This window comes from Vulpes vulpes, chromosome 1 (genome assembly GCF_048418805.1).
Source record: "Vulpes vulpes isolate BD-2025 chromosome 1, VulVul3, whole genome shotgun sequence".
Lineage (NCBI taxonomy): Eukaryota > Metazoa > Chordata > Mammalia > Carnivora > Canidae > Vulpes > Vulpes vulpes.
In genome coordinates, this window is record NC_132780.1 from 14,478,659 (window position 1) to 14,492,622 (window position 13,964).

General features: G+C 56.5%; 1 protein-coding gene across 5 annotated transcripts in view; it reads left to right on the forward strand.

Annotated features, from left to right (window-relative positions):
- The window catches only part of BICRA (BRD4 interacting chromatin remodeling complex associated protein), an 83,215-nt gene extending 77,135 nt beyond the window's left edge, over nucleotides 1-6,080 (forward strand). For all 5 annotated transcript variants that reach the window (XM_072755833.1, XM_072755823.1, XM_072755845.1 and 2 more), the window contains 7 exons: nucleotides 151-331; nucleotides 639-748; nucleotides 1,565-1,626; nucleotides 2,870-3,018; nucleotides 3,200-3,294; nucleotides 3,527-3,629; nucleotides 4,086-6,080. In XM_072755833.1, coding sequence (XP_072611934.1) covers nucleotides 151-331; nucleotides 639-748; nucleotides 1,565-1,626; nucleotides 2,870-3,018; nucleotides 3,200-3,294; nucleotides 3,527-3,629; nucleotides 4,086-5,197 — 1,812 coding nt within the window. In that variant the 3' untranslated portion in view covers nucleotides 5,198-6,080. The remainder of the gene's footprint in view (nucleotides 1-150; nucleotides 332-638; nucleotides 749-1,564; nucleotides 1,627-2,869; nucleotides 3,019-3,199; nucleotides 3,295-3,526; nucleotides 3,630-4,085) is intronic.
- Nucleotides 6,081-13,964: the final 7,884 nt, after the last annotated feature.

A 13,964-nucleotide genomic window follows, 5' to 3' on the forward strand; every position in this document is an offset into this window, starting at 1 on the left:
CGCCCGCTCCGCAAGCCCTGCCGTCCCCCTGCAGTCTGATGGGGAGCCCTCCCATGGGGCAGCTTTCTCTCGGTCCCCAGCCCTGGTGCCTGGCCGCCGCCCCTGCTAGCATTTGCCCCCTGCCCCTCAACCACCTGTCCCCCTCCTCAGGTGCCGTCCGGGATCATCCTCCAGAACAAGGCCGGGGGAGCCCCTGCCGCCCCGCAGACCTCCGCCAACCTGGGGCCTCTCGCCAGCCCCACCGCCTCTGTGCTGGTCGGCGGGCAGGCCCCATCCGGGACCCCCGCTGCCCCCAGCCATCCCCCTGCCCCGGCACCCGTGGCTACCGCAGGTAGGGGAAAGGTAGCCCATGCAGGAGAAGTAGGGGGGCAGGGGGGCAATGGGAAGGGGGCCGGGGCGGAGCTGGAGGCACATCAGCCCAGGGGGTCACCCAGGGGGTCTGGGTGACCTCACGAGATGGGGAGATGAGGAGGAAGGGCTGTCTCCCTAGATCCAAGGGGGTGCCCGAGTCACACTGGCAGGGTTGCCAGGGCCAAAGTGCCAGAGAAGAGCAGGGTGTGCAGGCCTGTGGGTCACATCGCGGAGGGGCCTTTGGGCCAGTGACCCCTGAGCCCTGTCTGGCCCCACCCCACCCTCAGGCCTCCCTCCTCTGCTTCCTGCCGAGAGCAAAGCTTTTGCCAGCAACCTCCCGACCCTGAGCGTGGCCAAGGCGGCTGTGGCTGGACCGGGGAAGTCCTCTGGGCTGCAGGTGAGGGGGGCTGGGGCCCAGGTGAAGTCACCAGGGAACCCGGAAAGGGTCCAGCGGGGCTGTGACGGTTACCCAACAGGCCATCAGAGAGGAGTCTGGGCAGTGGGTCAGACTCCTCTCTGACAGCCAGGGTGGGCGCGTGCCAGAGAGTGGGATAGATGGAGCCACCAAGATGCAGGGTGACCATATGACAGGTGGCTCGAGTGGGGGGGGAGGCTGTCTCTGGGGGCAGGAGCAGGGAGTTTGAGGCTGGGAAAGGGGGGATGTGGGGAGACCATCGGACAAGGGCGGTAAGAATAAGGAGGTGGTGAGACCCTGGACAGAGCGGGGACAGGGGGGATGGGAGGCCCAGAATGGACCCTGCCAGTGTGGGGGGAAGCTGAGGCAGAGACCGTCTCGGGGAGATAGGCACAGGGCAGGAAGAGAACAGAGCAGATGGAGGGACCAGGATGCTGACGTCCCAGGGGCAGAGTTGGGAGAGCCACTGAGGCTAGCTCACCACCAGGGACCCAGAGCAGAGTCGGGGCAGAGTTGGGGGCGAGAAGAGAACTGTCCCGGGCCCATCAGCAGAGGCAAAGGCCATCTGATGAGCAGGAAGGGAGCCAGGCAGGCCCAGCCCGGGTCTGCCTGGCAGCTTTGGTGTGCTGGGCAGCACATCCTGCAGCTGGGGCCAGGACCCCACCCTGGGGGGCTAGGGGGGCGGGGACGTGGGCCCCGCTCTCCTCTTTGCCACAGGTGGGGTCGAAAGGGGGTCAGGGCACCAAGGGAAAAGGGCTTTCAGCGGCGCTACCCCTCACTCACGTCTCTGCCCCGCAGTATGAGAGCAAGATGAGCAGTCTGAAGAAACCCCCCACGCTTCAGCCCAGTAAGGAAGCCTGGTGAGTTGTAGTACTGCACACACCCTTGCCTTCCCGGAGGCTTGAGAGCAAGCAGCAGGGCGTGGGGACCACTCTTCAGAAGTGGGGTCACACAGGCCCCAGCTCTTGTTGGCTCTGTGGTTTGAGGCAATGGAATTTCTTTCAAAGACCCTCAGTTTCCCTTCTAGAGAGTAGAGTGGTAATAGTGATGATAGGGTGTCAGGTTCCTTCCAACTGTGCTAAGATGAGAAGGTGTTTGGGTGGATGGATGAGTGTTTGAATAAATGGTTGATGGGTGTTTGGCTAGATGGATGGATGTGGTCTGGAGTGGGTGCATAGCTGGATGGTGGGTGTTTGGGTGGATGAATGGCATTCTGAGTGGATGTTTGGATGGATAAATGGGTATTTGGATGGATGGTGTTTGGGTGGATAAATGGGTATTTGGATAGATGGATTGATGGGGTTTGGCTAGATGGATGGATGGGGTCTGGGGTGGATAGATAGGGTCTGGGTGGGCAATGGGTAAATGTTGGGTGCTTGCCTGCATTCTCGCTCTCCTCTGCTCTCCTTCTACTGCAAGTGTTTATCAAATACTCACTGAGTGCCCAGTCCAGTGGTGTTTTTAACAAGTACAAGACAGAGTTCTGGCCCCCATGGGGTACTGGGGGTGCAGGTCTTTGGCTCAGGGTAGAGATAAGCATGTCTGGGGAGAGGAACACTCACACAGTAAAGAGACATAACCCACTGCTGCGCACCGTAGTAGAAAATAGCCTGGTAGAGAAGGGGAGTTTACCAACCAAGGGACCACCCTCCGCCCTGGGCCTTCCCCGGGGCCTTTCCGGCAGGGGGCGGGGGTGGCCTTCCCCGGGCCTTCCGGGTTGCTGCGGGCCCTGCAGCAGACTGAGGACATGCTGACCCCCGGTGGCAGGAGACGGTATAGCACGGAGGATGAGTTCGAAGCTGAGGCACCGGCTCCCAGCTTGGCCTCTTCCTCCCTGTTGATGTGCTTTGGGTGGAGGACATCGTTCCCCTGGGCCTCAGTTTCTTCATCTGTAGAGTGGGGTTAATGATAGCACCTGGTCCCTTAGGTTGTCCCCAGAGTCTGTGAGGCAGTACTAGCCCCTTCAGCTCACACTGCCGCCTACATTGGGGCCTGGGGGCTCGGGGTTGGGATCTGGTTTCTCCCGGCCTCACCACCAGCTCTGTGTGTGTGTGTGTGTGTGTGTGTGTGTGCGCGCGTGGTCTCTCCTCACCCTGCCCCCAGTTTCCTGGAACATTTGCACAAACATCAGGGCTCCGTCCTACACCCTGACTACAAGACGGCCTTCCCCTCCTTCGAAGATGCTCTGCATCGCCTCCTGCCCTACCATGTCTACCAGGGTGCCCTCCCCTCCCCCAACGACTACCACAAAGGTGAGGCAACCCCCATTGTCTCCCTCTACTCTCTGGGGACTCTCCCTCCCTAGTCCCTAGTGTGGGGAGGGGGGTGGGGAGGAGCAGATGCAAGCACCCCTCTGCACACCCCTGGGTGCAGGTCTGGGTGAGCCCTGCTGCCCAGCGTCTGTGCCTCTGGACCCTTTCTCTCCTTCCGCAGTGGATGAGGAGTTTGAGACGGTCTCCACGCAGCTGCTGAAACGCACCCAGGCCATGCTCAACAAATACCGCCTCCTGCTCCTGGAGGAGTCCCGGGTAGGGCGCTGGCATCTTCCGCCCTGGGAAACCCCTTGCGCTCTCCCCTTACCTGCTGGGGGAGGGGGGGGGGGCGGCGGGGAGGCTGGGAGGGAGGACGGGAGAGGCTGGCACATCGCCAGAGGGACAGTTTGGAATCTGTCCCCATCCTTCCGGGTTGCCCATGTGCCCTCCCCCGCTCCTGGCCCTTCCTCGGCCCATCGTCTCTTCTTTTTTCCTCTTCCCCCCTCAGAGGGTGAGCCCCTCCGCGGAGATGGTAATGATCGACCGAATGTTCATTCAGGAGGAGAAGACCACCCTTGCCTTGGACAAACAACTGGCCAAGGAGAAGCCCGGTGAGAGGGGAGGGGAGGGGAGGCAGAGGTGGCCGCCACTCCTGCCCCTGCCGTGGAATGAGACTCGGGGGCAGGAAGAGGGGTGCACCGCCCACCATCCCTGTGGGACTGGTCAGCTCCGTCCTGGCGAGGAGGGGACGTTCCACTACCCGCAGAGGGGGCTAGAAATCAGGGGAGCAGAGCCAGGGCTCGGGAGAAGCCAGCAATGTGGCTGCAGAATTCAAGGGCCATGCTCAGGTGGCAGCTCCCGCTGGCACCTTAGGGGGCTAGGGGGTTGCTGAGAAGGGGGGTACCCAGCAGTGCGTCCTGAGGGGCTGGTGAGCCAAGGGCTTAGCGCCCTCCCGCGCCTGGCAGAGGCTCGGTGCCGTTGCCGCCGGGGCCTCCTGGCTGTGCGCTGCGCAGGCGTCTCACGCTCTCGCCGCCCCCGCGGGTCTTCTTGCCTCCCTGGTTTTGCAGACGAGTATGTGTCTTCCTCCCGCTCGCTTGGCCTCCCCATCGCTGCCTCTTCCGAGGGACACCGGCTCCCTGGCCACGGCCCACCGCCCTCCTCGGCGTCGGGGGCCCCCGCGCAGCCCCCTCTGCACCTGCCAACCAAGCTGGTGATTCGGCACGGGGGGGCGGGCGGCTCCCCTTCCGTGACCTGGGCGCGGGCGTCCTCCTCCCTGTCCTCCTCCTCGTCCTCCTCCGCCGCCTCCTCCTTGGACGCCGACGAGGACGGCCCCATGCCCTCGCGCAACCGCCCCCCCATCAAGACCTACGAGGCGCGCAGCCGCATCGGCCTCAAGCTCAAGATCAAGCAGGAAGCCGGGCTCAGCAAGGTCGTCCACAACACCGCCCTGGACCCCGTGCACCAGCCCCCGCCCCCCGCCGCCCTCAAGGCCGCCGAGCCCCCGCCCCGGCCCCCGCCGCCGCCCCCCGCGCCGGGCCAGATGAACGGCACCGTGGACCACCCGCCGCCCGCCGCCGCCGACCGCAAGCCCCCGGCCCTGGCCCCCCACTGCCCGCGGCTGCCCCTGCGGAAGACGTACCGCGAGAACGTGGAGGCCCTGGGCGGCGCGGCCGGGGAGGGCGCCGGGGCCGGGGCCGGGGCCGGGGCCGCCGCCGCCAGAGCCCGGGGAGGCAGCCCGGCGCCGCTGCCCACCAAAGTGGACGAGGCCACCAGCGGGCTGATCCGCGAGCTGGCGGCGGTGGAGGACGAGCTGTACCAGCGCATGCTCAAGGGCGCGCCCCCGGAGCCCGCGGCCCCCGCCGGGCAGGGCAGCGGCAGCAGGGACCCCGGCTGGGAGGCGCCCCCCGCCAAGCGGCGCAAATCCGAGTCGCCCGACGTGGACCAGGCCAGCTTCTCCAGCGACAGTCCGCAGGACGACACGCTCACGGAGCACCTGCAGAGCGCCATCGACAGCATCCTGAACCTCCAGCAGGCCCCGGGCCGGACACCTGCGCCCCCGTACCCCCACGCCGCCCCGACGGCGGTCCCGCCGGCCTCCCCGTCGCCCCTGCACAGGCCCGAGGCCTACCCGCCTTCCAGTCACAACGGTGGCCTCGGCGCCAGGACGTTGAACAGATAACACCGGGCTGGTCTTCGCTTCCCTGTCCCCCGTTCGCGGAGCGGGGCGGGCTGGCCATCCGACCTCAGCCTCCTGGGGCCGCGAGCCGGGGATCCCCTGACAGTTTTTCTTGCCTAAGTTATTTGAGTCACAAAGGCCTCCTCCCCCACTTCCTGCTGGGTTGTTGGGTGGGGGTTGTGGATTTAGGGGAGGGGGCTGTAATGTAAAATGTCCCCTGCGAAGGTGGGGGTGGTCCCGGTGTGTCATTTCCGATTTCTTCCCGCTTCCAGCCACACTCCGCCCCTCCGTGTGTGTTGGTGGGGAGGGGGGGACACACGCGTGTTTGCCAGGGATGGAGGTACCCTGGTGGCTCCCACTGTTCGCGCGTGTCCGTGTGGCTGCGCAGATGCCTGCGTCGGTCAAGGGCGCTCCAAGCCGGGAGGGTCCTCAGGAGTCTTGGCTGGGCCTCTCCCTACCGCCACCCCCACAGGCTGTAGAAGGAAAGGCAGGGACGGGCAGGCTCCGAGGCACCTGTGCTGCTGGGCACCTGTGTCACATCTGTGTGTGCGCGTCCAGCTCTGTGCGTCCCATGTCCCCGTGTGTGTGCTCGAGTGAGCAAGAGAGATTTCGAGCCCTCCCTGTCCCTCGACTGAAATCCGAGCACCTCCAAAACAGGAAACCGGGGTCTTCCTCCCACACCTCCATCCCTCCCCAGCCAGTCTTCCCTCTGTTCTTCCTGTCGCCAGCCACCCGCGCCAGATTTTGAAATCTCGGAGACAAAACTAGTACTGTAAGATAAATTTTTTTGTACTGTATTTATTGTGTATAACGATTTTTTTAAAGGAGAATTCTGTACATTTAGAACTCTTGTAAATTAAAAACTGATCCTTTTTTTAAAACTGTACTGACTCCGCCTCGGCCCCATTGCTTTTGGATCTTTGGAAGAGAGGGGGGTGTTGTTTGAAGTCTGGGGGTTGGTTACAGACCTAGGTGGGGAAGGGGATTGTGCGGGTTTGTTCCACATATTCTTTGTTGAACACTTATTGGGTGCAGGGCCCTGTCCTAGGCACAGGGGTACAGCTGAACAAGGCAGACGAGAAAGTCCCTACCCCGGGGGAGCTGACTTATTAGTTGAGAAGCCAGAAGAAACAGCCAAACCAAACGCAGGATTCTTACTCCCCCATAAATATCTGTGGTCTCCGCGAACACAGAATTCACAAATACCGAACTACGGCTCCTGGAGGAAATAGAGGGTTAGCTTCCTACAAATCTCCCGTCACAGCATTTTTGTAAGTTGCCTGATACAGGTAACCTTGAGTTACCTATATTATTTCCGTAAAGACACATTATTAATATATATTGTTGATTCATTCACATCGGGCTCATGGCCAGTAACACTATAACTCACACCTGAAAGGAGCCGGTCTCACACGCATAGGTTCTACACAGGCACATTCCAGCCTTCTTCCTCTTGGTACAATGGATAGCGCTTCAGTACTAGAGCATTTAAAACCATCAAGTCCCCAACAAAAACACAAATGTGAAAATGTGGCACTAAACAGACCTTGAAAAGGACATTTGTCAGTATGCGAGCTGAAACCAGAGCGCAGAGTGATGCTTTGTTCAACCCCGGTTGGAAACGTGCACGTTGGATGACTCCAGTGTTTTGCTGCTCTATGCGCGTCTGTGCAGGTGCTTCGAGTTTGGGGGGGTTACAAATAAATGTTAGCAAGCAGATGAACTCACAGGGCATCCACAAATGAGGATCGCGTGTAAATGTGTGCAGCGCCAGATGGGGAGGGGAAGAGCAATCAAGCAGGGTGTTTCCTATGGCTGCTGTAGGATGAGTGGCTTAAAAGAATAGAGATTTGGGACACTGGGGTGGCAAAGTCCATTAGGTGTCCCACTCTTGGTTTCGCCTTGAGTCGTGATCTCATGGTCTTGAGGTTGGGCTCCATGCTCAGCAGGGAGTCTGCTTGAGATTCTCTCCTGCTCCCTCTGTCCCTCCCACTCGTGTGCGCTCTCTCAGTCTCTCTAAAGTAAATCAATCTTTTTTTTTTTTTTTTTTAATTTATGATAGTCACACACACAGAGAGAGAGAGAGACATAAGCAGAGGGAGAAGCAGGCTCCATGCACTGGGAGCCCGACGTGGGATTCGATCCCGGGTCTCCAGGATTGCACCCTGGGCCAAAAGCAGGCGCTAAATTGCTGCGCCACCCAGGGATCCCTAAAGTAAATAAATCTTATAAAAAAGAAGAGAGACTTATTCTTTCCCATTCTGGAGGCTGGACATCTCACATCAAGGTACCAGCATCGCCATGCTTTCCCTAGAAACTCTGCAGGAGGATCCTTCCCTGACTTTCCAGTTTCCAGGTGTTCCTGGTTCTTGTGGCTACATCCTTTTTCAGCATTGGTGTCTCCTCTTAAAAGGAAACCATACCCAGGGATCCCTGGGTGGCTCAGCGGTTTAGCGCCTGCCTTTGGCCCAGGGTGTGATCCTGGAGTCCCGGGATCAAGTCCCACCTCGGGCTCCCAGCATGGAGCCTGCTTCTCCCTCCTCCTGTGTCTCTGCTTTTCTCTCTCTCTACGTCTATAATAAATCAATCAATCAATCAATCAATCAATCAATCTTAAAAAAATAACAACCAAAAGGAAACCATACTGGATAATAGCCTACTCTACTCTTCACTTGCTTACATGGGCCAAGATCCTATTTACAAATAAGATCACATGCTGGGGGGTTAGAACATGAGCAAATTTCCCCCCGGGGAGAGTGGGGGCCGGGGGGACACAATTCATGAAACACGGGGTCGAGGATACCTGACAAGGCTAGTCCCATCCTAGGACACCTTTGTGTGAACTAGAAAGCAGCGCCCCGTTCTTCTGGCCACTGAGCTTTGAAGGGCAGAGTGGGACTCCAGCTCCCCTCACCCATCCAGTGAGTGCTTTGTGCAGTGAACAACCTGTGTACTCGGGCACTGGGGATCAGGTGGGAAGGGAAGACTTCTTTGAGGTGGTGACATCTGAGCAGAAGCATACAAGAAATGAGGGAAGGAGCCCCAGGGAGGTCTTGGGGGTGGGGGAAGCACCCAAGACAGAAAGGCCCTGAGGGAGGAGCATGCCTGGAGAGTTGAGGGACCGCACAGAAGCCCATGTGGCTGGAAGCTGGGGGGTGGCGATGGGAGGCACGGACGAGAGGTGAAGTCAGAGGGAACAAAACGGGCCTATGGTGTAGGAGCCTGGGCTTCCTGGCGATCTTGCTGAGCGATGGGAAAACCGCGGCGAAGGTTCTACGCGGAGGGCGGAGCTGAGGCTCGGGGCTCCCGGGCGCCCTCTGGCGGCCGTGCGGGGAACCGACGGGGCGAGTGCGGAACCGGGCCCAGCCTAGAGGCCTCTGCTGAGGTCCTGGTGCCCGGTGCCCGGTGCCCGGTGAGGCAGGACCAGATTCTCTGCGGCCCCTTGGGGGTGTTTGTGGCGGGGAAGCTGATATGTGGGGTCTCTGGGGACAGAGAGACGCCCCCCCTCCTAGCTCTGTATCTACTTCCCCACGTGCGAAATAAAGCACCGAACAATGCAGTTCTTGGCATCCTTGCCCCCCCCCCCACTCCCCGCACCCCGGGGAGACCACAGGTGGCTGTACAAAATGTTGGCCGGTGATTTCTGCGGGTTGGGGCCTCAGTTCTGGAGGGTTGGCCGCGTGCAGCCTGAGCAGAGCAGCCACAATGCCTAGGAAACACTTACCATGGGCCCTGCCTCAAGCCCTTCACCCGGGATGTTTTATTTGGTCGTCGCAGAAGCCGGGGCATGGGGATTGAGAGTCCCATCTTACAGATGAAGAAACTGAGGCCCCGCAGCAGTAAGTGGAAGGCTGGGCTGCATGCCAGGCCGTCTGGCTGCAAGCGCACGATCCTGGCCTCTGCACATCCAGCTTCCAGGGAGGCCAACAGCAAGGTCTTCCCAAGAGGGCAACGCAGGAACCAGAGCCCTCCACCCACTGGGAGGAGACTCAAACTGGGGACCAAACTTCATAGACACTTGCTCCCAGATCCCAGAAGCAGCTCTGTAGGTGACCATGGTGTGTCCTCTTTTCCACGGCTGAGGCATGGGGTGAGGGGGGGGGAGTCATCTCTTCTTTTCCAGGATCTGAACCCTAGACTGACAGTGTCCAAAGGTCATCATTAACTTCTGGCTTGCCACCTGCTCCGTCTGTTTTGTTTTGTTGTTTCTTTAATTGCGGTAAAATATACATAAGATGAAATTTGACATTTTAACCATTTCTACGTATACTGCTTGGCGGCATTCAGTACACCCCTGCACGTTGTGCAAACAGCACCAGCTGAGCCCTGCCCACCACCGCTTGGCTTCTACATCTGAGTGCTCTCAACACCATGACGAGAGGGCTCACATGGTATTCGTTCTTTCGTGCCTGCCTGGCTTATTTCACTTGGCATAGAGGCTCCGAGGTTCCTTGATGTTATAGAATGTGCCAGAATTTCTCCACCCATTTTTTATTTTATTTATTTATTTATTTCTGAGAGACACAGAATCACAGGCAGAGAGAGAAGCAGGCTCCTTGCAGGGAGCCTGATGTGGGACTCGATCCCGGGACTCCAGGATCATGCCCTGAGCTGAAGGCAGATGCTCAACCGCTGAACCACCCAGGCATCCCTCCACCCTTTTTTTTTTTTTTTTTTAAGATTTTATGTATCCATGAGCGACACGGAGAGAGAGGCAGAGAAAAAGGCAGAGGGAAAAGCAGAGCCCGATGCAGGACTCGATCCCAGGACCTCAGGATCACGCCCTGAGCCAATGGCAGACGCTCAACCACTAAGCCACCCAGGTACCCCTTGCCATCCGTTTTGACAGATAGGGAGGGAGAGAGCTAGGGGGGAAAATTGTTAGCTTGTGCCTTAGGGAGGGGGCTCCCAAGGCTGTAAGGGCACCAGGAGACTTGTCATGCTGGGGACAGATCTCAGAGGCTCCCTGATTTCAGAGATCAGTGACACAGCAAGACCAGACAGCAGCCCCAGTTACCGAGAGCTCATAAGTTTCATGAGGCAGAAGAGTGAGTGTCAACCAAGGGGTTTTTCACTCCACTGGTCCCTTCCTAGAATAATGCCTTTAAATGCATGCAGTAGGGGCACCTGGGCGGCTCAGTGGTTGAGCATGGGACTTCAGCTCAGGTTGTCATCACAGGGTCCTGGGATCGAGTCCCACATCAGGTTCCCTGCAGGGAGCCTGCTTCTCCCTCTGCCTGTGTCTCTGCCTCTCTGTGTGTGTCTCATGAATAAATACATATAATATTTTTAAAAACGCACATAGTAAAACCCCAGGATTACAAGGGGCCCAATTATACTGAAATCCAGCCATCAGTGAACCACCACCACCACCACCCTCCCCCCGGTGGAATCTGTGACACAGTAATAAGGGCTGTTGTATCGAGACACTAATTAGAAAGAGCTAGTGGTGGGTCTAATCAGCGGTGAGTAAACAATCACTGGAAATCTCCAAAACAACTGCAATGTGGTGGAAACAGCCCTGATCCCCTCTGTGATGGTGACAGTGACACAGATCCCGGTGATGCCATTGTGCTCTGTTCACATTCACGGTGGATAGAAACCATGAAGTCTCAGTGAAGGACCCAGATGTCATTTTTCTCTCCGTGTCCAAGTTCACGGGCCCTCCTGAATCTCATCTGAGCACGCTGCAGGCTGAGAAGCCCCGAGGTCACCTCCAGGGTGGGGAGGGAGATGCCCCATGTCAAGGTTTTAGAGTAGGACCTGGCTCCTAGCTGTGATAAGGTTAGTCACACTAAGACTCTGGCCCATTATTAAATATCTGCGGTATATATACCATTGTACCTTAGGTGTGATCATGTATTCTAATAATATATTAGAATTATGTAAAAAAAAAAAAGAATTATGTATAAAATGTATTATACACCTCTTTATAGAATACAGCTGACTTGAAGAACAGTGGGTTAGGGGGCACCTGGGTGGCTTAGTCGGTGAAGCATCTGCCTTTGGCTCAGGTCATGATCTCAGGGTTCTGGGATCGAGTCCCACATCAAGCTTCCTGCTCAGCGGGGAGTCTGCGTCTCCCTCTCCTTCTGCCGCTCCCCCTGCTTGTGCTCTCTCACTCTCTCTGTCAGATAAATAAGTAAACTCTAAAAAAAAGAAAAAAGAAAAAGAACAGGGGTCAGGGGTCTCGACTCCAGCACAGTTGAAAATCCATGTATGACTTTTGACTCCTCCAAAATTTACCTTATAGCTTACAATTGACCAGAGCCTTACTGATAACATAAACAGTCAATTAACACATTATTTTGTGTATGTGTTCAACACTGTATTCTTATTATAAAGTAGCCAGAGGAAAAAAAATGTCATTAAGAAAACCTTAAGAGGGCAGCCCGAGTGGCTCAGCGGTTTGGCGGCAGCCTTTGCCCTGGGAGTGATCCTGGAGTCCTGGGATCGAGTCCCACATCGGACTCCCTGCATGGAGCCTGCTTCTCCCTCTGCCTGTGTCTCTGCCTCTCTCTCTCCTCTCTCTGTGTGTGTGTGTGTCTCTATGAATAAATAAATAAAAAAAAAAAAAAAAGAAAATCTTAAGAGGATCACCTGGCTGGTTCAGTCGGTAGAGCACGCGACTCTTGATATCCGGGTCATGAGTTCAAGCCCCATATTGGGTGGAGAGATTAGTTAAAAAAATAATTTTTTTTTTTTTAAATTGCAGTCCTTCAATTGTTAGCCACTCAAATCCCTTGTTAGGGTCATGCTAGCAGCTATAATAAACCGACCTCAAAATCTATAATATGCTAGCCTAATAAAAGCTTATTTCCTTAAAAAAGGAAAATCATAAGAAAAAATACATTTACAATAGTGCACTATATTTCTCAAATAAAATCTACTTCTATGTGGACCTATAAACTTGTATGGTTCAAAGGTCAATGGCATCTGTCTATTGATCAATTTATCCAACTGTATTGAGTATTTCAGAAGCTATACCATTCACCCATTTAAAGCATACAATTCGGTGGTTTTAGTATATTCTCAGGATTGTGCAATCATCACAGCAATCAATTTTAGGACATTTTCCGCACCCCGTTATGTACATTATCACATTCAACCAATTAGATATTCAACGGAGTGCCTGCAGGGTACCGAGCCTTGTTCCAGGCCCCAGGGTGACAACAGTAAAGAAAACAGACCCAAGCCCCTGCCCTCGAGGAGCTGACATTTCTACAGGGAGAGATTAAAAATAAGTCACATTGAAAATAAAATTGTAAAAAGAAGCAAAAATAAGGAGCATCTATAGTCTGGCTGATGGTGCTAAGTGCTAGGAAGGACAAGTAGGAAATGGGGTGGTGGGGGGCAGAAAGGGGGTGTCAGGGGAAGGCTTGCAGAGGGGGTCCCATCTGAACAAAGACCCAAAGGAAGTGGTCCTGTGTAGCAAGACAGATGGGGAGACTGAGGCTCAGAGAGGCAAAATAGCTTCCCTGAGGTTCCCTAGCAGACAAGGGGCAGGGCTGGGATTAGACTCGAGGCTTTGCAGGCTCTGACTCCCATGCTGTGAGAAAAACCCAGCCCCAGACCTGGATTATAAAACCTGATGCTTTTTAAGCACCTGCTAGGGGCCAGGTGCTGTGCTAAGCCCTGAACCATCCCTCTGTGCTTTTTTTTTTTTCTTTTAAGATTTTATTTATTTATTCATGATAGACATAGAGAGAGAGAGAAGCAGAGATACAGGCAGAGGGAGAAGCAGGCTCGGAGCCTGACGCGGGACTCCAGGATCCCGCCCTGGGCCAAAGGTAGGCGCCAAACCGCTGAGCCACCCAGGGATCCCCCTCCCTCTGTGCTTTTTGAGCTCACTTCTCCGGGACTCATTTATCTCATCTGAGAAATGGGGATAGTAATACTTCTCAGGGACCTTCTGAGAATTCAATGAGCCGCTACCCTCAGCTAATAAGGCAAGGGCGTAGAGCAGAGCCTGCACAGAGGAAGTGCTCCGTGAAAGATTACTTCAACACTTACTGAGTCCTTTTGGTGTGTCAGGCACGGTGCTAACCTAGGGACACAGCAGGACACCACCCAGTTGGAAATCCCTGTCCTTGTAGGGCTTGTGCTCTTGCTAGGGAGACAGGCACCCAAGCAGGGAAATGTGGAATAATCCGACCCGTGGAGAAAAATAAAGCAGTGATCAGGGATAGATGGTGGGGGCTGCCTTAGTAGGGAGATGAGGGAGGGCTTCTCTGAGGAGGTGACGTTTGAGCAGGTGTGAATGAAGGGAGGGAAGAGCGGTTCAGGTGGAGGGAACAGCAAGTGCAAAGGCCCTGAGGGTCTGGAGGGTGGTGGGTGCGCTTGAAGAACCGCAGGGAAGCCAGTGGGGCTGGAGCGGAGGGAGCCACGAGGAGGAGGGAGGGAGGGGGGCCGCGGGGGGCTTTGGCTTTTACTTTGCGTTCTCCAGAGAGGAGCCAGGACGGGTTGTGAGAAGAGGAATTTCATGACCTAAGTCTTAAAATCATCATTATTATTGCTGCTGCTGTTGATGGTTGTAGTCATACTGATATTATCACTCCAAAAAAAAAAAAATAATAACACTCCCACGCGACGAGGAGGGACGGAGATAGGGAAGCGAGTGGCCCAGGGTCCGATCCCGGGATCCGAAGCCCCGCTCTCAGCCATCCGGAGAAGCCGCCCGGCCGCTGCCCACCAGGGGGCGCCAGAGGCCGGGCTCCCGCTTTGGGGAGGGGGGGCGCCAGGTCCCGCCCCCCCGCCCCTCCCTTCCCTC